At 52.0% G+C, this 27609-nt stretch overlaps 3 protein-coding genes across 3 annotated transcripts; all 3 read right to left on the bottom strand.

Moving 5' to 3' along the window:
• Positions 1–18: 18 nt before the first annotated feature.
• On the bottom strand, positions 19–1835 carry MZB1 (marginal zone B and B1 cell specific protein). Its single transcript, XM_082006115.1, has 4 exons — positions 1281–1835; positions 871–977; positions 693–797; positions 19–594 (listed from the first exon to the last, which is right to left on the bottom strand). Exons 1-4 carry the CDS (start codon positions 1593–1595, stop codon positions 417–419), a joined length of 705 nt encoding a protein of 234 aa, XP_081862241.1. The 5' UTR covers positions 1596–1835; the 3' UTR covers positions 19–416.
• A 647-nt stretch (positions 1836–2482) lies between these two features.
• PROB1 (proline rich basic protein 1) lies at positions 2483–6721 on the bottom strand (the record flags this gene model as incomplete). Its single annotated transcript, XM_082006377.1, has 1 exon — positions 2483–6721. One exon carries the CDS (start codon positions 6719–6721, stop codon positions 2483–2485), a length of 4239 nt encoding a protein of 1412 aa, XP_081862503.1.
• Positions 6722–13437: 6716 nt separating this feature from the next.
• DNAJC18 (DnaJ heat shock protein family (Hsp40) member C18) lies at positions 13438–27310 on the bottom strand (the record flags this gene model as incomplete). The annotated part of the gene is made up of 7 exons (XM_082006327.1): positions 13438–13562; positions 17728–17900; positions 19948–20057; positions 22268–22380; positions 25541–25726; positions 26920–27065; positions 27273–27310. 7 exons carry the CDS (start codon positions 27308–27310, stop codon positions 13438–13440), a joined length of 891 nt encoding a protein of 296 aa, XP_081862453.1.
• Between the last annotated feature and the right edge of the window lie 299 nt (positions 27311–27609).

Raw genomic sequence — 27609 nt, 5'->3', positions numbered from 1 at the left:
TGGGAAGGACTTTAGCCACCACCCGGGCCGGGCTGCGGCACAGGGCGGCAGGCTGGAAGGCGGCCATTGGCTGCCGGTTGTGAAACCGGGGAGCGCTGCCTCGGGGACGGATCAGCTATTAACTCCTTTAATTAGGGCTGGCACCGCCGGCGGGGCCCGGGCACTCCCGCCGTGAGCACCATGTTGGTAAAACATTAGAGCCGGCGGGTTACAGAGTAATTCCCGGCTCGTGGGGGGTCCGGTGCCACGGGGCACCGGCTGCCACCAGCATCCTCCCGGCATGGCCGGGCTGGGCGTCGAGGGACGGCCGCGGTGCCGGTGATGGCGTCGCCCACCTCCCGGCGCGTGTCGGCTCTCGCTGGGGACGAAGTCGGCTCCGAAGGTCACCGGGGCATTAAGCATTAACCGCGCCAGGGCTACAGCTCGTTCTGCAGCGCGTTGGGGGGGGCCGGTCCCCCGGCCTTGCCGCCGGCGCAGGCCCCCTTCTCCCCATGGCAAAGCAGCTCCCGCAGGGCGGCCGGGCCCTGCCGGTGCGCCGCGTAGATCTGCGCCTCTCCCTGCTCGCCCACGGTGCCGTGGCACATCTTGGACAGCCTGTGAGGAGTCGGAGAGGGGCACGCCGCGTCCCCGTGCCACGGCAGCAAGGGGACAGAGCCCAGCGCTCCCCCCGCTGCCACCCGCTCCTGACTTACCTGCCCGGCCAGGGTCCCCCCGTCACCATCACGCTCATGGGCTCCTGCCTCGGCAGCCCCGGCCCCGCCAGCCGCTTCTCCCCATCCAGCTCCTGCACCCCGTAGCTGCGGGGAGAGGCAGGGCTTGGGGACACCCCCGTCCCGGGGACACCCCCGGCCCCGGGGACGCCCCGCTCACCTCTCCCAGCCCTGCGAGCAGCTCCTCTCCAGCACCTCCATGTAGTCGGACTCGCTCAGCGCCTTCCTGCCCACCTTCCCCTCTGCCCTGCGCAGCTGCTCCTCAATCTGGGGTGAAAAAGGGCAGAAAGGGGTCTGTGGGTGCAGCAGCCCCCCCCGTGACCCCGCTCCCGAGCAGGGACAGGGCCCACACCCCCTTCCCCAGCAGCTGAAGCACTTCCACACGCGGTGGTGGACCCATGAGTAGCTGCAAGGGGGCTGGCTGGCCCCAAAGGGCTTTTTTGGGGTGCCGGTGGGGGGCAACCATCGCAGCAGGGTGCCTCAGGGGAGCCGGCAGCATCTCCCCAGGCCGGAGCATCCCTGTGAGGGCTCTCAGCCCCGGTCTCGGGGTGCCGTCTCCCCAATCCCCACCTGGAAGGCGATGGCATGGCAGGCATCGCAGCGCAGGGATTCAGGCATGTGGGGCGAGAGCTGCTCCTCGGGGCTGAGCTGGGGCGCAGGGATGGAGCGGGCCGGGGCGGCGGGGGGAGCCCCGCACATCTCCTTGGCCCCTGTCCCAGCCAGCAGGCCCAGGGCCAGCCACATGGCCAGCGCCGGCCGCATCCTGCCGCAACGCCAAAAGTGCCGGGGCGGAGGCGCGGGGCGGCTATAAACCCCCCGGGGCCGCTGAGCGGGCGCTGATGTGCGGCTGATGCACCTGCATCCGGCTGACGTGGCCCCGTCCATCCCTGGGGTGTCGGGGCGGCGGGGGGGCGGTGCCTGCGTGGGGTGTCCCTGACCGACTGCCCTTGAATTTGGTGTGATTCAGTCCTGTAATGCCTGACCCCTCCTCCTCGAGCCAAATCCTCCCGAGGGTGGCCAGGACCCTCCTGAGCTGGGGCTGGGGTGAGGGTTCGGGGCTCAGGGCTGGGACTTAGGGTTCAGGGCTTGAGCTTGGGGTTCAGGGCTGGGGACTGAGGGCTGAGGTTTGAGGTTCAGGGATGGGGTCTGGGGTTCGAGGGCTGGCGTTCGGGGCTCCCCGATGACTGCAGAGCCCCCTCCCGCTCCCAGGGACTGGGATTCATCCGGTGGACACGCCGGGACGGACAGATGGACGGCGGAGTCCGAGTGCCTCAGCCCCTCAGCTCCCCCAAAGGGGCTGTGGGAGCCCCCCACAACCCTCCTTACAAAATACACAAACACAGGATGAATATGCAGGTTTTAATGCTGTCTCAGCATTTTTATTACTGTTTTAGGGATTCCTTGCCACAGCCATGGCTGCGGGGGGTGGCCGTGGCTGGGCTATTGCCCCTCTGTGCCAACTAGCCCGGGTTGCTCTCGGGATGGGACCGGAAGTTTGGGGGAAAGCGGGGGCCATGTGTCTGGTCCCTTTGCCGGCCGGGGCCCATGACTTCAGGCCCCCTTGAGGCTGCCAGGTTGGAAAATACCCTTTTTTAACCCGTTTCCATGAGGATCTGGTGAGGTCCAGCCGGTGCCCATTACCCGTCGGCGTCTCACCAGCTCAGCTGCGGGCAGGGGGTCTCCCCCATGCCGGGGGTGATGCTGACTTTGGGGTTAAAGCCCGGCGGCTCAGGAAGGGACATGCCACGCGGGTCCGACCCCGCTGAGGACCGTCACATCTGGAGCAGTGGTCCCTTCTCGGGCCCGGCAGGGCTGGTGCGGGCAGGGGGCTGGCTGGGGCCGGGGCTGGCCCGCATCCCCGTGGGGATGTAGTACAGGCTCTCCAGGTACCCGCAGTCAGGACCCCCGGCGGCGGGTGGCCCCTCGCCCTTGGGAGCGGGGCTGAAGGTCCCGGAGAAGCCGGGGTTTTCAGCAGCTGGCAGGTCGGGGTGCGCTGGGGAGGGGGCAGCGGGTGGCGGGGGTGCCGGGAACCCCGGGAAGCCACCATAGGACATGTAGGGTGGAGCGTAGACCCCCGGGGCCATGACCAGGGAGTTGAAAGGAGCCTGGTAGAGCCCAGCATGCGATGCCACTGGTGGGATGAGCACCTCCAGGTACTGCCCTGTCTCAGGGTCGTAGAGTGTTTTCAGCTGGGGCTGCCGTGGCGGCTCCATGTAGTAGCATTTCCCACTGTCAGGATCGACGAGCATCCTCCGGTGCGTGGGCAGGTGAGGAGCGGAGGGCTTGGTGGGGCTCGGTGTGCTTTTACTGCTCGGTGAGGTGCCGTCGGTTCTCCTTAGGAAATGGGGAGTGTCCTCAAGGCGAGGCTGGGGCTGGGCTGGGGGCAGCGGCACCAGGCGCTCCACAGTGGCCAGGCCCTCAGGGGGCTGGGGGGGCTCGGGGCCGGGTTTGCTCCAGGGCACTTTTCCACCCGGCAGGGGACAAACACCAGTCCCCAGTAGAGCACTGGACAGGCTGGGGACCAAAGGGGATCCAAAGGATGAGCTGGCCACATCGGAGACTGATGGGTGCCCAAGCGAAGCAGGGACTGGGTTGGTGACCAAGGGGGACCCAAAGGATGAACTGGCTGGGTTGGGGACCAAGGGGGTCCTATGTGATGAGTTGGCCAGATTAGGGACTGAGGGGATCCCCAAGGATGCACTGGATGGATTGGGGACCAAGGGGGTCCCAAGGGATAAGTTGGGCAGATTAGGCACTGAGGGGGTCCCAAAGGATGCGCTGGATGGATTGGGGACCAAGGGGGTCCCAAAGGATGTGCTGCACAGGTTGGGGACCAAGGGGGTACCAAAGGATGCATTGGCTGGATAGGGAACCAGGGGAGTCCCAAAAGACCTGTTGGCGGCGTAGGAGACCAAGGGAGGCCCAAATGATGTGCTGGCAAGGCTGGAGGCTGATGGGTAGCCAAAAGATGAGTTGGCCATGTTGGGCACCATGGTTGTCCCAAAGGATGTGCTGGCTGGGTTGGGGACCAAGGGGGTCCCAAAGGATGCACTGGCCGGGTTGGGGACCAAAGGGGTCCCAAAAGACGTGTTGACTGTGTTGGGGACCAAGGGGGACCCAAAGGATGTGCTGGCGGGGTTGGGGACCAAAGGGGTCCCAAAGGACACACTGGCCGGGTTGGGGACCGAGGGCTGCTTTGGCATCGGAAAGGGTTTGGGGGCTTTCACAGGAATCGCTAAGTAGTTGGAGTTCTCCGCTGGGGCAGCAGGAAGGTATGGCTCGGTGGCTGCCGGCCACTTCGGTAGATGCTCCCAGGCCTCCTTCCGCTCCGGCAGCTGGCCAGAGGGACCTTCGCCGGCCTCCCCGGCTTGAAACGGGGCAGCAAGGCTGGTGTCACCAGCAGAGCCGCCGGTCCCCGCCGACACCAGCTGGCTGCCTGGCTCACTTGCGGGCAGCTCCGGCGCGCTTCCTGCTGCTGGTTTCACAGGCTGTGGGTGCATGCTGCTGCTGGTCGGGGGTCTGGCTTGGGGGTCCCCGCTGTTGCTGCCACCATGGTGCTGCACCGTTGACTCAGACCCCCCAGCAGCATGGAGGTCTCCGGTGCCACCGTCGCTGCGTCCTTCCTTTCCCTCTGTGGGACTTGGCAGTGGTGGCGGGAGGAGAACGGTCTTCTCTGTCCGCAGCACCGCGCTGCTCTGAGCTGGGGACCTCTCCCCCGCCGCCAGTGGGGACTGCCGGCCCACCAGGACATGGAGGTGGGTCTCCATGTGCGGCACCCCCTCGGCTGCCGGCGCCCGCGGCGGCACCCTGAGCTCGCTCCGCTCCCAGCGCGGGGGGGATGCCGGCAGCCCCTCTGTGGCGGCTGCCCCCCTCTGCGTGGCCTGGACCCTCGTGATGTGGATGGGGGAGCCCTGGGTGGGCGAGGGCTGGCCGCCAGAGAGCTTTGCCGGGCTCTCGGCACACACCGGGGCTGGCTCTTGGCTGGCAGCTGCCAGCACCTCCCCGGCCCCCGGCTCCGTCGCTGGCTCCCGGCGGCGGACTGAGGTGCAGTGGATGACAAGCGGGGTGGCTGGTGGCGGCTCGCCGCTGCTCGCCAGTGCCGTGGTGCCACGGGATGCATCGGCAGTCCCGAAGCGGAGACTGTAGCTGCTCTTCACCAGCTTGCGCACATCCCGGGGCTGCGGGATGTGCCCCCTCCCCTTATCTTTCAGCTCGGGGGGGGCGGCTGGCGGGGACTCCCGGGCCGGGGTGCCGGGGCTGGGCAGCCGGCGGGGCACTGCTGGCGGCTTTTCCTCCTGCCGGCTCTGCGGCACCAGCCTCACCTCCTGCGCCCGGGAGGTGAAGAGGCGGCGTGGCGGCGTGGTGGGGAGCGCCAGGCTGTCGGCCTCGAAGGGGAGGGTTTGGGGGTGGCTGGGGCGGATGGCTCGCTGCTTCAAGCTGGGCCACGGCTTCGGCACTCTCTCAAATCTGGGGGCAACGTCCAGCGCCTTCCCCGCGCTGGGGTGGGCTTCAAACAAGGCACGCGCTCGCTGGTAGCAGGTCCTCTCCGATGCTGGCTCCTCGGCAGCACCGGGCAGCCGGTGGCCCTCCAACACCTCCCGATACTTCATCCTCTCGTTGAGTTCATTGAAGGTCTTCTTCAGCTTGCAGACGCTTTCCCTCGTCGCCTCACTCAGCACCACCCCCTTGGCAGGATGGGCTGTGGTGGCATCTCCCACGGCCACTGTGGCCACCGCAGCCACTGGCATCCTGCCGCCCCGCAGGTCCTCGGCCGAGAAGCTGCAGTCTGAGCGGGACAGCGAGCTGGACTTGCCCTCCAGGCCATCCCCCAGCAGGTCTGTGCCAGTGGAGGACAGCCCCGAGGAGGTCGAGCTGCCCCGCAGCCCCTTCTGCTCCATCTTGATCCTCTGCTCGTACTGCATTTTCTTGGCGAGGACGTTTTTCACCAGGCAAGAGGCTGCTCTGGTCTTGCTGGCGTCGGCATCTAGGGAAGCTGTCTTCATGAACTGCTTGTAGTTGAGCCTGAAGTCCTCTCCGATGGCCCTGCCCTTGCTGAGGGGTTCCTTCCTGGCAGGGAGCAGGGGTTGGGGGGCCGGGCCGTCCCCCCAGGAACCAAAACCTGTCTCCTTCCTCTCCTTCCTCTTCAGCAGGATCTGACGCTTGGGGACAGTCCTCTTCTTGCAGTGGCCCTTCCTGGCCTCCCCGCTCTCCAGCTCCACGTCCACACACTCGAACTGCTCCTTCCCCAGCAAGCCCAGCAGCTCCCCGTCCACGGCGGCGGGGAAAGGCCAGCCCACCCTGCTGTGGAGGGCTGCCACTGTGCCCCGGGGCTCGCCGCCGGCCACCGGCCACCGCCGCGGCCGCCCGCCGTCCTCCGACAGCGAGTTGGAGAGGCTGGAGGAGGTGTGGGAACTGCACATGTCGAGGCGGGCTCCGGGGGGACCCGAGAGGCTGCGGAAAGCCCTGGCCGTCAGTGCCCGCACCTCGCCGTCCGCCTCGTCCGAATCGCTGGGCGCCCCGCCGAGCATCCCCCCGGGCAGCCGGGGCAGAGCCAGCTCCCCGCTGGCGGTGCTGGCAGTGGTGGCAGGCTGCCGGTCCCCGCCGAGGGGACCCATCCTGCCCCCCTGCCCCGGCGCCAGGCTATTCTTAGCTGCCATGGACAGCTGAGCCTGCTGCGGGCGCGCAAGGGGGCCGGGCGGCGGGGGGACGCCGGGGGCCCCGGCCGGAGCCCAGCGCCCTGGGGCAGGCCGGGGGGATGTCCCCTCCTCGTCCAGAAACTCCAGGCAGTCCTTGAAGGTCTCCGTCCCCTCCGAGCACAGGGCGGAGTGGTAGGAGGAGACGGAGGAGCCCGACATGCTCTTGGTGAGGTCGTCGCGGGGGAGGCCGGGGAGGTGGCCCTCCTCCTCCGACGTGGACCGCCGGCCGTCGCCGCCGCTGCGGGGACCCTCACCGTCAGTGCCGGGCAGCTCGGCGTGGGAGAGCAGGACGGGGTCCCTCTTCCCACGGGGCATCATGGCAGGGATGACCCTGGGGGGTGCCAGCTGGTGCTGGGGGACCCTCCTCAGCGCTGGGGACGATCTGCCAGGGACGCCGGCTCGACCTTCTGGCTCCCTTGCTGTCACGGCGGCTGGACCCAGCGGCGGGATGGAGCAGCCCCTCGATCACATGGACATCAGCAAGCGCCAGCCCCGGGGGAGGCGATGCCAAGCGCGTTGCAGGGATGCCACCGCCGCCCCCGGCCTTAGGGGTCTGCTGGGGGGCTGCCAGCACCGTCCCCTGCCCCCCACCCTGCGCCACTGCTTCCCAAACCCGCAGGCGAGGTGCCAGGACATCACTGTGCCCCACAGGGGTACCCGGGCCGTGCCCCACGGCGCAGCGGGCTGGGCTGCCGCGAAGCTGGGGCACCCACAGACCCCTCTGGGGATGTCCATCCCCAGTGCAGGGGGCACGGCCGGGCCACGGGCTGCTGCTCCATCCCCCCCATGGCTCCTTTCCCGGCGCCTCTGCTCACCTCGCTGCAGGGACGGCGTGTCCCCATCCTGGGGGCTTCCCCCAAAACCACCCTGCTCCAAGCAGCATCTCCCCCAAAACCAATCGCAAGCGGCCAGGAGCAAACTCAAGGCTTGAAATCAAACCGGGCACCGAGCACGTCTGGGACTCGCAGGAGCCGAACGATGGACAGCTACTATTTGCCTTTTTTGAGGGGACCCAAAGCAAGTGGCCGGGGCACCCGGCATGGCACAAGGGTCTCCGCAGCTTGCCGGCTCTGGCCGCCGGCAGCGGAGCTCAGCCCCAGCTTTTGGGGTATTTTTGCAGTGAAGCAGTTGTAGCAGGTGCTCCCCAGCACTGCCAGCCCCGCGGCAACCCGATGCCCAAGTCATCTGGGTTCATGCAGGGACTAAATTTAAACTTTGGCAAGGAGAAGGAGGGGAGGAAAGCTGCTCTGATAGCTGGCCTGGTGCTTAACCCTTCGCTGCTGAGCAGGGCTGCGCTTTCAGGTGGCATTTGTGCCCACGGGGAGCGGAAGGAGACCTACCGTGGGCAGCACTCGCCGACACGGTGGCGTTGGGCAAGAGAGCGCATGTGTGATTTCAAATCCCCAAATTCCTACAGCCCAGCTTTGCAGGGAGCCAGCAGGATGCGGCTGCCAGCAGAGGAGCTCCCCGTGCCGCCTGGGTGGCACGCTGCACCTCAAAACCTCAGGCTGCTGCTTGGGTGCTGCCACCACCCTATGCTCCCCATGCGAGGGGGCTCCAGCTCTCAGCCTGGGGCTGGTCGGCAGCATCCCCGAGCCCCCCGGGCCGGGGTCCCCGCGGCGTGGGCTCGTGGCACGGCAACCTGGCGGGCGCCTGCTGAGTCACTGCTGGCTCCAGCCCCGGCATAGCGCAGCCGAGAGCATGGCGGGGACATGCACGCAGCCCCCGCCTGCTGCTGGATTTGCAGTGCCAGGGGTGGGGGGATGTACAGACCCACAACGGGGCGGTTGCAGTTCCCCAGCTCGTCCAGATCCCAGAGAGATGCTCTTCTGTTCCCTCTCCTCTGCTGAGGGTCATGCCCAGCATCCCAGGGCCGCTGGTAGTTGGTGGGAAAGGGAGACTGGTCCAGCCTGGCATCACCAGTGTCCTGCTGAGCCTCCCCAGCATGCCTTGCCGATGCCATTGGTGTAACCGGGGTGCCGCTGCTGGGCAGAGAAGGCAGAAGGGAAACACGGGCTGCGGGAGCTGGTGAAGCTCTGGATAAGGTAAAATAACCAACCCAGAGGGAGGATCACTGCAGCTCTCCCTGCGCACGAAGAGAAAGGTCCTTGCTCTACTACCCACAGGTCCTGCTGTCCTGGCAGCGGGTGCAAGGCAGGTTTAGGGCATCGACTCATATAACCGCTTTAAACCTTTCCTCTGCCTCTTTTCCAGCACTCGCGCTAGGCACTATCCTGGCTGCTGCATCTTTCACTCCGACACCCGCGTCCTGGCAGAACCGCAGCAGTCACCGTGTCAACAGCTGCGACAAGCGGGGTGACAATACCGGTGGCTGGAAAGTACCGCCGTGGGCCCAGCCGTTCATCCGCTTCCCCGGCACCCGCTCTGAGTGCTGTGGGAGACGGGACGGCCCCGTACACTCCCTGCTCCATAGGGCGAGCTGTATGGGAGCGCAGGGGCCAGGTTGCAGCAGGGACTGCCGGCTCGGCTGTTTTTTTCTAACACCCCCAAGGCTTGCCACGAACAGCCTGCCTAGGCGTGCTGTTGAAGCACAGCGGGAACTGGCTGGGCAGTCCCGTCTCGCCGCCCTGGCTGCAGCCTGGGGCTGCCAACAGCCTGCCAGGCGCGCCCCACACTCCAGCGCCTGCACCTCCTCCTGGTCCTGGGGTGCGTGAACCCCTCCTCGGGGCCGATCGTGATTTCTGCACAGGAGAGGAGGGCACAGCAGAGATCCCCGGGGCCCTCCGCCCAACCAAAATAAAACCATTTTAAGTGAAGAGGCCATAAATCTGCCTTCCAGCACCCGAACCAGTTCGGGGTGTGTGGGGGAGCAGCCTGTTAGGCACAAGCATGTTACAGAACGATGGGTGGACCCAGGCTGAGCCAGACTTGCTAATTAAATACTGATTTATGTTTAAGCCAGCATGATACTGCCTGTAGACTTACTATTGCATTTGCTTATTAACTTGTTGGGGTTTTTCTGTGCCAGCACTGTGCACACTCACCCCTTCACGCTTGAAAGAGAGGCAGCAAGGAGGAAGACCGCCGGTGGCTGCCGGCAGCAGGACGTGCCTCTCCCAACGCTGGAGCTACTGTTTGCGGCTCTGGAGGAGCAGGAAACACTGGCCCAGCCGGGCAGAGGCTTTTGAAACTGCCTCTGGGGCTCGGAAGGGATCCAGGCCCCCAAAACACGCCAGCAGCTCTGGCAAATCTCAAGCACTTCGGTACCCAGGGGCTGAGGCGCGAGTCCGGGGCAGACACGAACAGCTTGGCTGGCCCAAGCCCCGCCAACCGATGGACCTCCGAGCCTGCCCCTCGGGGCGCAGGGGTCGGTCTGCCAAAATCACGGTTTCCAAGCTCCAGCTCCCAGAGCGTGGGCCCGGGCCCGGCACAGGGCGGGCGGGAGGGCTCCTGCCGGCCCCACGCCCCACATTTTCGGCCACGACACGCAGCGCCCGTCCCCGTCCCCACAGTGCGGGGGCGTGGCCTGCGCAGCCCCGCCCTCCGCGCAGGGAAGGCGTGGCACGCAGGCCCCCCCCCCGCCTCCATGCCCCGCCTCCCCGGGAGCAGTCCCTGTGAGGAGCGCTCCTTTCTCAGGCAGGGAGGGGCGATCGTTCTCCCCCGCCCGGCCCCGGGCCCTGGCTCCGGCTCCGCCGCTTGCTGGGGCCCGCCCGCGCCTCGGCGAGGTGCCCGCGGCTGCGGTAACCCGAGGCCTCGGCGCCCGCCGCCATCTCCCGCACCCCCGCGGCAAATGGCGGCCGCCGTCGCAAGGGCCTTCCCCGTCTCCTAGCAACGCACTCCTACCCGCCCCGCCCCCGTCTTAAAAGGACCGCAGCCAGCAATTCCTCAGCCTCCCCTGAGCCGGAGCCGCACCGGGGCAGCGGCAGGGCCACGGCCCCGGATCCCGGGGAAAGGTCTCAGCCAACACCGAGGCCGCGGGGCACACCAGGGCGGGCTGTGGCAAGCGCAGGGACAGCAGTCAGTTCATTGCCCATCCCTGCACCTCCACTTCGGTTGGAACTCACTCCCAGATGGCACAATCAGCTCTCATTTCAAAGTCCGGCTTTTACCATGGTACAGACAGGCACAGAAATGTCAAATGTCAAAAAAAGCCCAAACCAAAACAACAAAAAAAACCCCAACCCAATTGCAAGTCGCTGGTATCCCCCAAGAAACGGGAGCATCCCACCGTGCCGCCATTTGCCAGGGCCACAGGGCAGCTGGCAGCGCTGGGTGCCCGCTCCAAGCCAACCTGGGCTGCACAGAGAACATCTTCTTCTCCCTTTAGAGACCCAAGAAATAATTAGAAGTCAGCACATTTTGGCAAGTAACCTTTGGTTAATGACAGCAACGCATTTCAACAGCCACGGGCATGAGATAGGATTTTCTTTTTTTTTTTTTTTGTTTTCCTTATTAAGTAGGTCACCTGTGGTTTACAAAAAAAAAGTACTTGTGTTTGTCACTGAAGACATTTTAGAGCCAAATGCCCTTATTCACAGCACAGAGCATCAGCACGCAAAGAGTCATTCGTAACACCCTTGACTGCGATTATGAACATCTTATTGCTTTTTGAAATATTTTTACCATCCTGTCTCATCTTCTGCTTCATCCTGGCCTCTGTCCTATTCCCAGAGAAGACTCTACAAATTATTGTGCTTCTCACAGGAGGGCTCCCACCTCCACAAAGCACTTTGAGATCTTTGGATGAAAAGTGCGATTTAAGTGCAAAATACTATGTATGTTTTGAAGGTCCGCACCGGACATCACAGGTCCAATAAAGTCATTGTGTTTGGTCTCCCCACCTGTATCACTTTACAGCCCTGGGAGTCAAACAGGAATGACAGGGAAGATACCAGACATGGAACAAAGTCCAACTACTTTAATACATTTGAAATATATTTTACAAACTACTTAATACCTAAAAGGCAACATTAAAAGAATTTTGCTGTTTATACACACTCATATTATGCGCTCAAAACTGGGAATACCAGAATTAAGGCCACCTGTCCCACTGCCACAATTACCAATCTAGAAAAATCAAACCAAACATTTTTGCCCTTACAGACTCTCACACTAAACGTGTTACACAACACCACCCCAAATGCCCTTTTCTCTGGCATTCTTCCCCTCCCAAGCGGCTGACAAACTCTGCTCAACCTCCCCAAGCGCTCCTACAAAGGTGCCCAATGGGGATCAAATGTGCAAATGGGAAAAAAAACCGTGCAAATGGGGAAAAAAACCCCGTGCAAATACTACTTTAAGGAGTCACTATGTTGTTTAACTGTTTTTAACACATCACCCACTTCATAGCAGCAATACTGCTGTAGCTGCAATGGTCTCATGATACATGGGATGCGTACGTCTCCTCTGCAGAAGCATCAAGCCTCAAAACCCAGGACAAACACCCACCCTCTGGTACAGATCACCAGAAAAGCGTCTCTTCCTGCAGCCCCCAGCTTCGCTCAACCTCCCACCGCTGCAGCGGACGGGACAGGGACACCGAGGGGACACGTTCCGGTACCTACAGTCCTGGTTCCCCGCTCTCAGTACCAGCCACCTGGTGCACTGCACCAACAGGACACCCTTGGTGCAGAGCACGAGTTCGCAACCACACCGCAACACCCAGGCACACAGAGATGTGAAGCCTAAGCTTTAAAGGAATTTTTGTTTCTGGCATTTCTCAAAACTTTTGAGCACTTTGCTTCCTAATTTTAAGTCAAGGACATCTGTGGCATCCTGTGCTACTCGTAGCGAGATTTAGGAACGGGGGACAAGAACAGAGACTAGTTCAGTCTGAATAGACACATACTTCATGTCAGAGAGGCGAGCGCTGCCTCTGCTGTGGCTACAGAAGCCCCACATCAGGGAGGGAGGGCAGAAGCCTGTACCTCCCCTGCCTGTACTGCTCGGAAATGTCCTTTGTAAGAACAGTTCATTCCAGGTGCGGCATACACCCGCAGCACCCCTCCGGAGAAACTGGCTCGGGAGGTTAATGATGCTCAACCAGAGTAACGTTCTGTTCTCTGCTGCTGCTAAGCATAAGCCATCCTCACCCTGCCTTTAAACACTCGGTTTCGTAAAGGAGGACTGAGAAAAAACAGGACACTACTACATGGATCTTTTTCTTTGCAATGGTAATCTCTACAGTGAAACATTCATAACGGCTCAACAGAGTAAAAATATGCTACATCAAAACTGTACCAGAAAAAGCAGGACCCCTTGTAACAGCTGGAGAAGAGTTTACAGATAAAAATAAGAATTAAACAGCCAGCTTAAAAATATGCCACTGAAAACGTATGAGAAAATACATACAGTCGTCCTTTCTCTACAGGTTGGCAGACATTGGAATCAGTGCAATTCACAGACTCTCATCTTCTTGTTCAATGCTGTCAGTATCTCAGCGTGTTGTCTCACCACGGAACAGAACGGGCTCAGCCCTCCAGCCAGACAAGCATGGGGTTAAGTCCCTTTGACTGCAGAGAGAGCTGCTCAAGTGCTCACCTGAAGCAGGTACTTGACTCTTCTGAATTGAGCACTGCATATTACACTCGAACTGGAAACCTTCCATCTAAATTCTCGTTACAAACCACCGTAGAAGCAAGGACATCCACTCGGTATCCGTATGAGAAGGCTAGCGCATGTAACACTGAGAACTACGCTGCTCGTATGATTGAGTGCATTGCAGGTCCATATAAAATACAGAAAGCAAAGACATTTGTCTGCTCTCCTGGGAAGTATATACTGTTTGGATGGCAGACAAACTACCGATGAAGACACGTTCCAAACTAATAGCGTTTCCCAGGGAATTAATTTAGAAAGTGCCACTGGTCCTTGGAACCAAATATAGTGTACAGTCTATATTACAGCAAACACTAGCTCTACAGCTTGTGTTGGCCCATCTCTGCACTATATGCAGAAGGACTCGAATATTCAGACTCTTTACAATAGACTCCTTCCCTTTTTATACAAAGGAAAATAAAAACCTAAGTTAAACCAGCAATAAATAAAACTACAGAACATGTGTGTCCTGGTCAGCCCCCTTTGTGCATTCCAATCAGACTGGAGAGCTTCTCACAGTGCTCAAGTTTCAGTGATTCTGCTTTCTGTTTTAGTCGCTCATCTCTGTACAGCTTGGCCAAATTTGACAAATCAGACTCTGAAAGATGAAAAAAAAATATTAGGATGAAGCCGTGAGCTTACTTTAAATAACTGTTTCTCAGTGCTTTGTTATCCTTGTGGCATGTGTGGGTTTTTTTTTTAATTCACCTTGTTTCAGTGAAACTGGGCATGTTAACAACTTTAAAGAGCGGCCATCAGGTTTAACCAGGCTAGCTACTTAAGAAAACAGTATTTTCGTAATTGCTTGAAAACTCAAACAGTTATAATAACCCTCTCCACCAGTGCACTAGTAGGACAATAACCAAAACAAAAAAATAAAACTGATTATTACTGTCTGCAAAGGAAAGACAAACAATAAAAATATAGCTTAGAAGTCACGTAACATTTAAAATTATGCTAAAGATCTACAGAACAGGTGATTGCTTTAAAACATAGCTATGTATTTAAACTAGCTGCATAGAGAGGGGCTAGTAGGATCCCATTTGGTCTGCTACACGGCACCTGTCCGAGGCGATACCGCTACTTACGTTTGAACTACATCTCATCTCACCGCGTGCCGATCCTTACCGAGGTACGGCCAGGCACAGACTGGCGGAGGGGGGTTACTCGACACCCATCAGCCGTATTTAAGTGACAAGCCAGAAGGAAAGAGAACCTCATGACTGCTTTTCCTATCACTATCTTGGGGTTGTGTCAGATGTCTGCAGGCTAATAAGGTAAGCAGGAACTACAAGACACACACCCCTGCCCACGTAACCGAGAAACGCAATTCTTTTGGCAGACCCATTCTGCAAGGGTCCACAGCACCCATCCAAATATAATACTTTAAGGTATAAATAATTATTTTTTTGATGTTGTACCTCTCAGAATTCAAACTCTGTCTGGCAAGAGATTTGCCCAGAAGGCATCATTCATTTCTTTTTTTTTTGGTACTGATTAGAGGAAGGTGAGCAGCTAGCCAAGGGACTTGCCTGAAAGGCCTCTGTGCCCGTTCATTAAAAATCTCAAATGTGCTTTGCATATTTTTTCCCCCTGTCTTCTCAAAAGCAACATGAAACTGAAATAATTCCATTGTTTAAATTATTTCCCCCCAGTAATTCAGAGAATTTTCTTTTGCTGATTAGCTAAGGAAATCTTAATATAGCTTTCTCCCTGAAGAATAATTTGGATCCAGGATTAGATGCACCTAAGAGAACAACAGTAATTTTTTTCTGAAAAGGTCAAAATTTCCCTGAGCACAGGCTACTTGAAGACAATTTTTCAAAGCACTTTTATACACCTTACAAGTTCTTCATTTCACAAAAATCATTCAGAGTGGAAAGAACTTCAATATGTCCTTTCATGCCTTACATCCTCTGCCCCTGTCCCACTGAAATTTAAAGACATTTGACCCGCCACCTATTTATTGAAAAGCTTTACAAACTTACAGGCATGAACATTTTATTTTAGATCAGGAATCAATTTTCAGGTTTTATAACTAAAATGCCACAGTAGTACTGGGCACATAGCCTTGGCAAGCCTTCAGCAAAACTAGACTTGGGTAATTGTCTCCGAGTCCAGGGTCCTTGGAGATCTGCAGCAAAGAATCTTAGTTTACACTTACACAACTGGGGAAAATTATTCACTGCAAATACTTGCAGCATTCATTCTGTCACGTCTGCTTCCTGTGCTTTTAAATCTTTACATAGAGCTGTTCCTTTGAACTTTTTCTAAGGAAGTCCTAAAATACAAAATTCCAACCACATATCCTTATTCTCTCCGTTTTCAGTTGCCTCTCTAATTGTCTACACCACAGAGGTCTTTGCAGTCTTACTTTACAACTGTGCTATCACAGCTGAACAATCTCCTGTAAAAACCTGGGACATGCTTTTTGTACTTAACTATATCAAAGATTTCAGAAGACCAAAACCCACAGCATACGCAACTTTTACATGCTATTCTGCTGTGAAGGGAGGAACACTATCAGTGCAGCAGTATAAAAGGGACTGGATGAACAAGATATCGATATATCAGTTACTTTTGAAGTTTTCATTACGGTAGCTGCACAACAGGTAACACTTTTCAACTCCTAAAATCAAGGACTTTAAAATCAAACTGTTCCTAATCTGTGTGCGTTTTGCTGGCGCTAAAGAGAAATGCACCTTTGGTAAACAAAACAAACGCACTATTCATAGACATTCAACTGACAAAAAAAAAAATGACCACATGAAGTTAAACTAGAATTAATGGATCAAAGTTATGAAACAACAGCTGACTAAGAACTGTCTCACCATCTCCAAAGAACTTTTCCCCAGCACTCCATCTTGTATTCACAGTTTATTTTTACAAACTTGGCTGTACTAAAGTTAGCACAGTCTCTCAGCTGTGCTCATTACCTGCTTGCTGGCCTAGATGGTAATCATTCTGAAAATGTTTTTTTTTAATTTACAGTGGTCTCCTCAGGCTACTGCTAATTGCAGACGTTGTAAATATATCTGCAGATGTGTAACTAATAAAGTCTCTAAGTGTAAAAAGCTCCAGAGGAGCACTGCTTTGGCATTACTTGGCATTCAGCGCTGGAACATCTCCCTCCCTCTGACTCTTAGACTTGCAAATCCTGTTGCCCATTTTGTGGCACGACACTCCTTAGCTCAAAGTCTACATGAAAGAGACAATATGGTGACTTTCAGTTGCACAAGGTCAATTAAAAGGATTTTTCTGTAAGAAATAAATTCTATCCCTATAGCGAGCCTACACATGAAACCTACATTTATGGTTATTAACAGCCACATTATACCTAGAGGCTGCTACTGCCAGCCACAGATGCTCAGAGATCACAAGTAAAGCACACCAAAAAACAAGGGATTGTTTGGGATTTTTATGGTCTTATATTATGAGTTCTTTTCTTTTTTAACTTCAGAGATAACAACTGTCTATTTCTCTTTAAAAGCAAGATTGATAACTTTTATGTAAAATAAAGCAGCCTCTGGATAAAAAAAAACCCCACCCTTCCCATCAAAACCCTGTAAAGAGTCAGCAACAGTACAGTTACCTCTAGCACAGGATTAAACAAGTTTTGTTTAGACAAAGTGTGTGCTACCATAATGATGCAATTGGTACAGAAACCATAAGCAAGTGCAAAGTCACTTTTTAGTAGTGTGCTGAGGACTGTTTTACACAGATGAATTGAGAAAGCCCTACTAGTGTGTGAAAGCAGCTTGCCTGGTACTATTAAACATTTACACAGAAACAACTTCTTCCACTTTCCTTTACGCACAGCAATAGTTTGTGTCTACTCATTTGAGGGTGATGAGTTCTTCAGCTGAAAAAAAAAAATCAGTCACAACATCCCAACTTCAGCTAGTCCTTGTAATTTGATTTCTGTTAATTGGTACAGTTACAAAAGCAGCAGGGATTTGCTCTATTTTAAATGAACTAGAAGTGTAGTAATTAACAAATAATACAATATGGGGTTAAAATACATGCCTTTATACGTGCCACTGAGTGACTTAGGACTGACGTGAGAATAATGACTTTGAATGCTCACAGTTTTGTGTTCTCCCTTTCTGCATTCAATTCTTGTTTTTAAAAAGCAATCTTGACTATGCTGAAAAACATGATCTCAAACTCATCTAAAGATAGAAAATGCAAATAAGGGCACAAAACAAGCAAAGCAGCATGCTCTTTGAAAACTGATACCAGTAGCAGAGTCCACTGCAAGATTAACCAAAAGCACCTAACCAGGCTACGGACTCTCCTTCTGATGAAGTTTTGAAAAAAAAAGTTAGATAATCTTCTCATGGAGCCAGTCAGAAATGATTCTGCTCCAGCAAAGGGAACGTGAAACGGGTGATGTCTCAAGATCTTTCCTAGCCCTAACATTTGTCAGAGCTAGGTAAGTGTGGTGGATTATATGTTTCAAACATCATCACTAAGAGTTACTCAAGCATAAAAACTGAGTGGAAAAAAATGTCTCAAATGGTGAAATCTGGTTTCCCCTTGTCTCTCAGAACCACCTAAAAGGAACTCTGACAGACCCTCAACAAGAGCAAATTCAGCGTTAAGAGCAGGTGTGAGAAATACCAGTGCAAGGTTTGAGATGTTACAAGCTTCAGAAAATGAGGCTAAAAATGGCAGTGCTTTGTGAAGCATAGCCATCATACAACTACTGAAGGGTTTTAGGCGCACACTTGTAACCAAAAAAAAACCCCCCACCAACTTACTTTGCTGTTTCTCCTTCCAGCAGCTGGTCTGAATATAGTCTATGTAATCTTTTTCAATGTTTTTTTCTAGCTCTTGAAGTTCTGCTCCTTGATAATTCTTTTCAAAGTTTTTATCAACATAGTAAGGCACCTGCAAGTTCTCTGTTTCTCTACTAATAACGTGGCCTATGGACCTGTGAAAACATCATGGAGAAAACAGATTTTTTTTTTTTTTAAGCTGTTCAAATATAAAAAAATCAAGAGGTGTTCCTCCATATTAGCAGTGCCAGAGGACAGTATTTACAACTTCTTTACAGTTACTTTCAGCAGGACTATAGCTCCCTCAACCATCGAACAAAGACATTACAAGTCTCAGGCACACCAAGCTGTGCACTACAAACAGAATTCACCCCCCCCCCCCTTGCTAAAAAACACAGGAAAATATCTAATATTTGGAGATACGTACAAAGAACTGACTCAGAGCTGACACTGTTCCTTCCAAAAACTGTTGTTTGTTCTCAACAGCTCAGTCAAGACACTTCCAAACATATGAGCAAATTTTAGCTGTGAACGGAAGCTCCACACGCTTTCTTCTGTTTGCTGGCAATTTCTGGCAAGCTAGGTCCAGAAATCCACGGTAATTGGTAACAATTGTAGAGATTATAGCAAAGGTATACAGCCCTGGTATTGCTTAGGGCACAATGCAATCAGATTTTCCTGATTTATGGATCCTTTAGTAGAAATAAAAATTAGCAGGGGAGATTCTAGTTACACTTTCCTTTAGGGTTTTATCACCATCAGTAAGCGAAGCAGGGCATGGAATATCCCAAAGAATATCCTGTAGGTAGAATTAGCCACTCTGACACAGCCGCTGGATTATGCTGAATTTCCTTATTTGAGCAAAGATACCCAGGCATTTTTTCAAATCACTGCCCAGAGAAAGAGGCAGGCAGCCAAAACACAAAGGTTACACTCTACTCAGTGGAATCCAGTTTGCCCTATTTCCTGGATGACTCTTTTCCTTCTCTCTCGCTATGTCTCAGAGGTGTATGCTCTCTTTATATAAACAACTTCTTTTAGTTTTTAGATTGTTAGTTTTTTTTAAGGATATGATTTAGAGAAACGGTATAACTGTGTCTCAGGCTCAGGCCTGACTATCTCAAATCAACAGCAGAAGGGGAGGTAGTGAAGAAAAGCAGGAGAGATTAGCTGCTCTGGGGGCAGTGTGGGAGGTTTCACATGGGACTGGCAGGTAGCAAAAGCACTCTCTGGGAAAAACAAACAAACAAACAAAACAAAACCACCCAAAAGAACAACCACCCTGCTGTTCTTCTGCTAGGTCTACACACTGACATCTCGTGGTAAATAACGATAAAGGGTGCTGCACTACTATGACAGCGGAGAGGATATAGGCCTAAAGCTAAGTAGTTTTGCTCCTAGAAGGGAGCAAGGGGAGTGTTCAGAACACTCTGCTGCGTGCAGCTGGTTCTCCAAAACCTGCTCACTCCCACTCCTACCTCAGTAAGAGCCAGCGGAAGTGACTGAACTGGTGAGCTCCCTCCCACTAGACAGCTTCCCTCCTCCCAACACTGGATGCAGAGAGGAGCAAGTGGATTTTCCTCTGCCCCATAAACTCAGGCTACAGCAGGTTGGGTGGGGTCCTTCTGCTTCCAGAGCTGACTAGCTCAGTTCGCCCTCTGCAACCCTGGGGTCCTGGTTCTTTACAAACCTTAAACCAGGGCATTTCAAGGCTTTAATGATTTATGGAACTTAACAATTCTTCCAGTGGAATCCAGGCTCCAGAGCAGATTCAGATTTATACTGCGAACAGCAGGCTGCATTGTTTTGTTGCTTTACAGGGGAACCACAGGGGTGGTCCACAGATCCCTGGGGGCTGGGCAGACCAGAGGCTGATCAGCACTGTAGCTGAGCTACACGCACGTTCCTGTTGCTCTATCACTGCACAAAAACACTGCACCCCAGTTGAGAAAGCTTTCTGGCTCAGTGCCTCTATTTGTTCAGCCAACAGTACAACAAAGCACACCATAGTTAACTTCATAGCGATAATGCTTAGGAGAACTGGTCGATGGAGACTGTTGCTGTTTCCTTATTTACAGATTGATAACACCTTCTAGAAAGAGCAGAACAGAACACTAACAGGCATTTTGCTATCAAGTGCAACTTCCGTCCACCTCCTTATCGCAAACAGTGACCATAAAAATGTGTTTTTAAATGACTTACGATTTGTAGAATAGGCTGTAGGGTGGGTTAGTGGCCATCAGTTGAGTTATAACTGACACAATTATTATTATGAAAACTGGCATCAACTGAATAAATGCAGAATATGAATTCTGAAAAGAACAACAATAATTAGTAGACAAGAGAAGACATATATGGAAAAGGATGCATCTGTTCACAGAAACCAGACTACCTATCATAGACCAACAATGTATTAAATGTAAACTGAAAAGAAAAAAAAAAAAAGAGGAAGTACTTTTGAATTTTGAGAGGGATGACATTTTAATTTCAAAATAACCTGTATTAATAACCTCTGAAAGCTCTTCAAAGCCATTTTCTTTCAATTATGTTTTCATGACATTTCTTTCACCTATACCTGCCACCTGTCAGTAACCAGACGACAATCCAAACTGAAGGAACACACTGCAATTTCAATTTGTGCCTATGGCTTTCTGTGCATCTTCTGAAGTTTGATACATACATTCTAAAAATCTCAATTTCTGCTCAAACATTGGATAGAATGGCTGGAAAGTGAAGGGTTAAGAGACCATATGTAGTGTAACTTGGGACAGGATGCAAGCACTTGTGGGGGTTTTTCTGTGTTTGAATTAATTTAGTAGAACAAAGAGTGGGAAGAATGTTCTGATAGCCATAGAGAAAACACAGATCTTTACTTCTGCTCTTCATCTGAATTTTAAACCACCCTTCTAAAATGCCTGTTCTAATCAGGAGCAAAATATAGTATGCAGCTATTTCAATTTTGCTCTCTGCCCTGGGATAGCAAGAAGAATACCAGACACAGTAGCAGGTGGGATTCATTTGCCCTAGCTTAGCTGTTTAAATTTTTTTTTTTTCCAGGGCCTGACTGTACTTCATCTTCCTTGGAGAATGACTTTGTTAGGTTAACAGACTGCCTCTAGAGGAAGTTTTTTCCAAAGCAGGTGGCGTGTGTGTGTGTGTGTGTGTGTGTGTGTACACTAGCAACAAATGACACCTTGTGTCTCATCTGGAGGTTTCAGTTGGTAGAAAAGTATCCCAGACCCATCCTGCCCCAGGCTGGAAAAAGCCTGTACTAATTTACTGAAGGATTAAATATGCCATGAGGACAGGCCAGGACTTCCTATCCATTATCAGTCCACATTTGGACTAGTTGTTGTTAGATTACCAAACCCTCAGAGCTTGAAAAAGCAAGCACCAACAACACACTTAGTGACGGTGACAGAAACTCCAGGGCCTGTAATCCTATTAATACAATGTATTTTTAAAATAGTGATTAATAGAACCATAGAAGGGTTTGGGTTGGAAGGGACCTTAAAGATCATCTAGTTCCAAGCGCCCTGCAATGGGCAGGGACATCTTCCACTAGATCAGGTGGCTCAAAGCCCCATCCAACCTGGCCTTGAACACTTCCAGGGATGGGGCATCCTCAACTTCTCTAGGCAACCTGTGCCAGTGCCTCACCACCCTCACAGTGACGAATTTCTTCCTTATATCTAATCTCAGTCTGCCCTCCTTCAGTTTGAAGCCATTACCCCTTGTCCTATCGCTACGTGCCCTTGTAAAAAGCCCCTCTGCAGCTTTCTTGTAGGCCCTCATCAGGCACTGGCAGGCTGCTGTAAGGTATCCCTGGAGCCTTCTCTGCTCCAGGCTGAACCCCCCCAACTCTCCCAGCCTGTCCTCACAGCAGAGCTGTTCCACCCTTTGGAGCACTGTTGTGGCCTCCTCTGGCCCCACTCCAACAGGTCCATGTCTCTCCTGTACTGAGGGCTACAGAGCTGGACGCAGCACTGCTGGGGTGGGGGGTCTCACCAGAGTGGAGCAGAATCCCCTCCCTCGACCTGCTGCCACGCTGCTTTGGGGGCAGCTCAGGATACGGTTGGCCTTCTGGGCTGCTGCTTTGGGGGCAGCTCAGGATACGGTTGGCCTTCTGGGCTGCAAGCGCACATTGCTGGGTCATGTTGAGCTTCTCATCAACCAACATCCCCAAGTCCTCCTTCTCAGGGTTGCTCTCAATCCATTCTTAGCCCAGCCTCTATGTGTGTTGGGGATCACCCTGACTGATGTGCAGGACCTTGCACTTGGCCTTGTTGAACTTCATGAGGTTCACACAGGCCCACCTCTGAAACCTGTCAAGGTGCCTCTGGATGGCAGACAAGACAATCTAGTTACTTTTGAAAACATCCATTTTGGCTACAGCACTTGAGTATGAATAAACACGGACCATTTAAGCCATGGGAAAGTTTGTCCTAGCTTCAGATGTGTAAAAGCGGACCCCTCACACTGGTGAAATACTTAAGCCCAAGAGATCCCTCCTCCTGGCTACCTGCGGCCTGTTTTCTTCCTCCTCTTGCTCCTGTGTCCATGCTCTTTCATTTCGGTGCCTCCGTGGATAGTAGTGCGCATCTCTGGCTACATTTGAAAACATATGGATATTTCCTGTTAAAAGAAACCTAGAGAGAGTCATGATTTTCACCCAGTTGCTGGTACTCACCTGTACTTCTCAGAATTTCTAGTTGATTATCCAGGCTTATACTACACCGCCTGAATTACAGTTGGGAGACCTCAGATTAAAAAGCACAAACACACCTCAGATTTAAATGTCAAAATAATATGTCATTCCAAAAAGTGTATCAGAGAAATTGTAAAGTTTGCACCTAGTCCATCTTCATTTAAATTAAACTGCAGAAACATGCTATAATTATTGTTATTGTGTCTCATATGTTAATATTGGTTTTGTCACATTCACTTGCAAGGCAGTAGCTTGTGTTGCATCCCCAGGCTCTAAGAGGAATATTAACTGGCTTCACCAGACCCAGGCCATGAATTATGGCTTCCCATAATTACTGAATATGGTCTTCTATACTCATTTCTACTTCCTCTTCCTTCAAGCTATTAATAGTTTCACTTAATGATTTTATAATAACGAAAGAGATTTAAAAAATAGATTTTTTAGTAAAAAAAAAAAAGCACAATTCAGGATTTCATTTCTTGCACACCAAATGGAGTTGAATTATTTTTAAAAATTCTAAAATGAGGAAAGAATTGCATATGCTCTTTTGATTTGAAGCTTGAACTCTGATTTTATCACCATATGAATATCTTAATAGCAGCTGTGCTCTTTTGAAATTCAGAATGTCTTTGTATTAGAGAATTGAAATTTATGGCCTTATCATGACAACAGAAATGCAAATCTATTTTTAATCCCTGGGAAAGGTGTTGTATTATTTTACACTCTTAACTGTCCTTTCTCTGAGTTTCCCAAAGAATTCTGCAAGAAACCTGGGTGGAAGTGACCTTTGCTATCGTGTCAAAACATCTGTTTTATTGCTTATTCAAAGATTTTTCCAAGGATCTAGGCCTGTTTGCAGTCACACCTCCAACAGAGAGCCAAACAAGGCTGGCTTGAAGAAGGAAAGTTTCTTTCTTGAAAAAGAAAGTTTGTTTCTATCATTCAACACTGCTCAGACAGTATTTTATCCAATTGTGAAAAAACAGAAGCAAGTGTGGGAAGAGAAAAATGGCTTTGGCAGGGTACCTAGAAAAAAGTTTTCCCAAGTCCTAAGTTTCCCAAAGAATTTCCACCAGCAGTTTCTTTCCTTCCACATGCGTTTATTTTTTTATGAGAAGGAAGTTTGATTTTTAGCCTCTACCCATTACAGCTGCATCACTATGCCATGGGGAGAGTGTCCTTTTAGACTTAAAACATTTAGCGTTTCAAGTTTTAATATTTTTTCCACTGAATTTCCATAGGGGAAAAAATGCACGGTAAAAAGCAAGCCATAAACCTGCCCACAAAAGCTATACAAATGAGTGCACCCCAACACCAACATTTCTTATTCAGATTTCCAGAACGCCTGGTGGTAGCAAGGTGTCACAAAACAAGAACCAGCAGAACACTGCAGCTTAGCACAACCTTCAGCTCACGCACACAAGTCCCACTTAATGTTACGACAGTTTAAAAAACGTTCTTTTTATATCAACTATCTGGACACCCTCCTTCTAGTAATTCTCTTGCTAAGCAGAAACTGTGGACTTCGCCTGTTTGGAAAACTACTGAACTGATGAATTTCCGTAATTTAAAACTCACTTTTCAACTAGGAAAATGTACATATATTCAGACCCAAACATTTTTTGGGCAAGGAAACTATTGTTTACTACCAACACCTATTACTATGAAATTATCTTTTTATTTTCTTATTCTTTGCCCCGTCGATAAAAATTCCCATTTACTTCTTCATGCCGTTCAACCTGTTAAACCTGCCATTCCCAGCACTCAAATTCCTCCCGCAGCTCCTCAATTTCTTGTCCTCAACTCCAAGCATCCCTGTCGCCCATGGCTACATAGCAGTCATGTTCCACGAGGGCACTGTTTCACTGGTGGCCAAGGCCAAAGGCACATGCAGGTGGTATTTCTTGCGAAGTTAGAAATGGAAAACTTGCAAACTCGGTGTGGAATTATGCCGCTCTGAGTTTGGCTCACTTTGCACATCTACTGATGAAATTTTGAAAACAATGTGAGGTCTCCTTTGCTGCAAGATGTTACCACACATATGAAGATTATGGGGAGCTTGTAAGTAATTGCCCATCTTTATGGCTTTATGCTGTAGTAATTGGTGTGTATGTTGCTTTATACCACGCCTTGGAGGTGAGAAAGTTTACAAGAGTGCTAAAGCAATTTGTGAGATACTGCCAGAAAGATCCTCGAGCTCACCATACCTTTCAGATTTACTCTTAATCCAAACCTGTATTCCACTGATACTGCAGTATCTATTTTTACTAGAAATACAAAAGCTGAGGCTGGACTGAGACATGCACGGAGCTGCTACAGGCACGGATCTACTGTTCTGTTAGTGGATACTGCATATCCAGTAACAGCCTTTCCTGGCAGGCATTGCTTTCTAAGCCACGAAGTTTTAATTTCTTTACACTTACACAAGCGGGTGCAAGCCAAATGAACTCCCATGTTTTCCTAGGTATAGGGGCACTGAGACCACAACGCCAGGAGCTTCTGCCACGCTGTACTGGAACACAGTAAGGTGTCTCAAGCACATCACCATCAACAACGCTATCTCTGATCCCTTCCCATTCACACCTTGTTTTACTTCCGATACCATTGCTGGCTTCAGAGAACAGAGGGGATAAAAGCAACAACTAAAAGAAGGGTCTTCAGCTACAGCCAGTACTAAAATATTGCCTACCCAAGAATCAAGCAGCTTAATCCTTTGCTGAATTAAGAAGTTCTTACCCCTAACTAGCGCTGTCAGAAAATTTCAGGGAGGGTTAGGAACTTGCCCCAGCAGCAAAAGTCATTACTCCACTGGCAGCTCCCTCTCCTAGGGGCGCTCCTGGACAGCAAGGCTGGGCTTTCAGCTTTTTTTTTTTTGGTGCAGAGTTCCTAAAATCTGAAGCTTAAACAGTGCATTAAGGGAACTTTTCCAGGTATAAAAAGCTAGGAAGAAAAGCATAAATCCAAAAAGATTTTTGCTCTTTTCAGATGTATAATCAACTCCCTGAGCAGTATTGAGAGAAGCTGAACTTACTTTATGGTCTAGTGCCAATTCATTACATTTCAAAAACACTGCAGACAGATACTAACCTGTAGGAAAGTGCCCACCAAAAAATACATTGAATATTTCTTCTGGTGTAATGTCTGCTTCAAATTCTGTGTAGTAATTATAGTGCCTGGCCTGACCAGTGCTGATGTGCTCTTGGTCACTTCCGAATTCATCGTATCGTAATCGTTTCTCAGGGTTGCTCAGAACTGCAAAAGCATTGCCTATTGCTGGAGAGTGAATTAAAAGAAGCATTACAGAAGCATATCATGCAGTATTTCCAGACCTCAAACTTTTATAAACAGAGTAGCAAAAAAGCCCAAACAGGCGTAGACAATTTGTGCTTGACCAAAGGCTGAATTACTTTTGAAAGAACTGCCTTTGTAAAAAAAGTGTTACAACAGCAGCATTACCTGTGATGGAACCGATTTCCTGCTATCACTGATACCAGTATGAAAACAAAGGTGTTAAAGTATATGGAGAGAGTTGAAATAATTGTAAAACTGAGGTGAGAGAGTCCACTTCAGTCAAGAGACTGAGTGAGAATGTAACATTTTATCAATATATCAAGCTAAGCACTGATAGAGAAGTGCACTTCCATATACCACGTACAGTTAATATGACATTAATAATGGCAGAGCCCAGTGAAAATGCAGACCCATTTTCCAAGTTTTTCTGTCAGCAGAGATGCTTGTGCAGCTTTACAGCATATCTATTTCACACTTTACCTCAAACCACCCAGAAGTACTTGTTTGGCTCATCTTCTTCCTTGATCTTTGACAGAACACGGCTGTAAACAAGTTCATAGAGAAATACAACCCTAACACAAAAAAAATAAAGAAAAGCCCTTCAGAAACTCCTTATTCTAATAGACTGTGAATGAATACTTTACTTTCCTCACGCTGCCTTACAATGCTGTTGTAGACAGCTGCAACACAGCATGGAAAGGGCAAAAGACATCAAGAGTTTAGATGCTAACATTGTCGATACACGTTTAGATTGCAACATTTCTGGTAAGTCCAGACACAGAATACTGGACTTAAATTTCATATGCTTGCATATATAGATATAATTGTATTTATGACACAGAGCAGTTGTCAATTACGCAACAACACCCTGTCCTGCATGGCCAGTATTATTTCCAAGCATCATTCTGAACCTTTAGCAGTATCTAGCAATGAGATTTGGGATACATTTCCCCTTGCTTCTAATGGAAATCTGTATTTTGAAGACTCAAGGGCAAACATTGCCAAACAGCTGCAGGATTTTGTGGAGATTGTGCACATACATCTATAAAAACGACAAGCTATATGGGCCTCTATGATGCCTTTACATCAGGTGCAGAACTGTAAGTCTGAGGCAGTCTGTCCTCGTTTTAATCTTCCTTTACGATTTCTGAAACCAGGCCAGCCTTCCACCTCACCTTTAAAAGCTTCTGTTGCTCCAGGAGCGCGGTTCTTGTCAGGGTGAAATTTCAGGGCCAGCCTGCGGTAGGCTTTCTTCAGGTCCTCCTCGCTGGCGTCCCTCTCCACCCCCAGAATTTCATAGTAGTTCCGACACCTCTTTATTCTGGAAGCGCACACAAGGTTATCTTCACCGGCCTATCCCCGCAGACACCACGGCAGCCCCCCACCACAGACCCATCGCCCCCGCCGCCTGTCACCGAGCCGTGGGCCGCCCCCCCCGAGCCGGCGCCCGCTGCTCCCTCAGGCGCTGCGCCCTCAGGCGCTGCTCTGCCCCGGCCCCGGCCCGGCCGAGCCCCCGCGCCGCGCTTACCGCCGCACTCCGTCCAGCTGCTCCGCCGTGTAGGTCATGGCGGCCGCGGCGGGCCCCGGGGCAGCCCGCCCGCCCCCCACGCCCCTCACAGCCCACCGCCCCGGCCCACCCGCGCCGCCATGTTGTGAGCGGAGGCGGTGGCCGCGCGGGGGCCTCTGGGTAAGGGAGTCCCTAGACCCACAAGCGGCGCCGCACGGACTACAGTACCTAGCGGGCACCGCGCGAGGGCGGGGCTTAAAGGGGCTGGAGGGGGCATGCGGATGGGTGATGGAATGCGAGTGGTGCCTTATGACGCCATAGCGAGGCTCAGTGGCGTAGCAGGCAGCTTCCTGAGGGC

The sequence above is a fragment of the Phaethon aethereus genome (genome assembly GCF_964289735.1).
Source record: "Phaethon aethereus genome assembly, chromosome: 14".
In the NCBI taxonomy this organism is placed as follows: Eukaryota; Metazoa; Chordata; class Aves; order Phaethontiformes; family Phaethontidae; genus Phaethon; species Phaethon aethereus.
Note: the sequence above shows the minus strand (reverse complement) of the source record. Positions and strands in the feature narration are given on the sequence as shown.

What these genes read in the sequence shown, in the direction of transcription:
- MZB1 (XM_082006115.1), bottom strand. Translation starts at nt 1,595, where the DNA reads ATGGACGGGGCCACGTCAGCCGGATGCAGGTGCATCAGCCGCACATCA. An exon ending in TGCTCGCAGGGCTGGGAGAG is followed by an intron (nt 798 to 870) that starts GTGAGCGGGGCG and finishes CTCTCCCCGCAG; the next exon opens with CTACGGGGTGCAGGAGCTGG. An exon ending in GGGGGACCCTGGCCGGGCAG is followed by an intron (nt 595 to 692) that starts GTAAGTCAGGAG and finishes GACTCCTCACAG; the next exon opens with GCTGTCCAAGATGTGCCACG.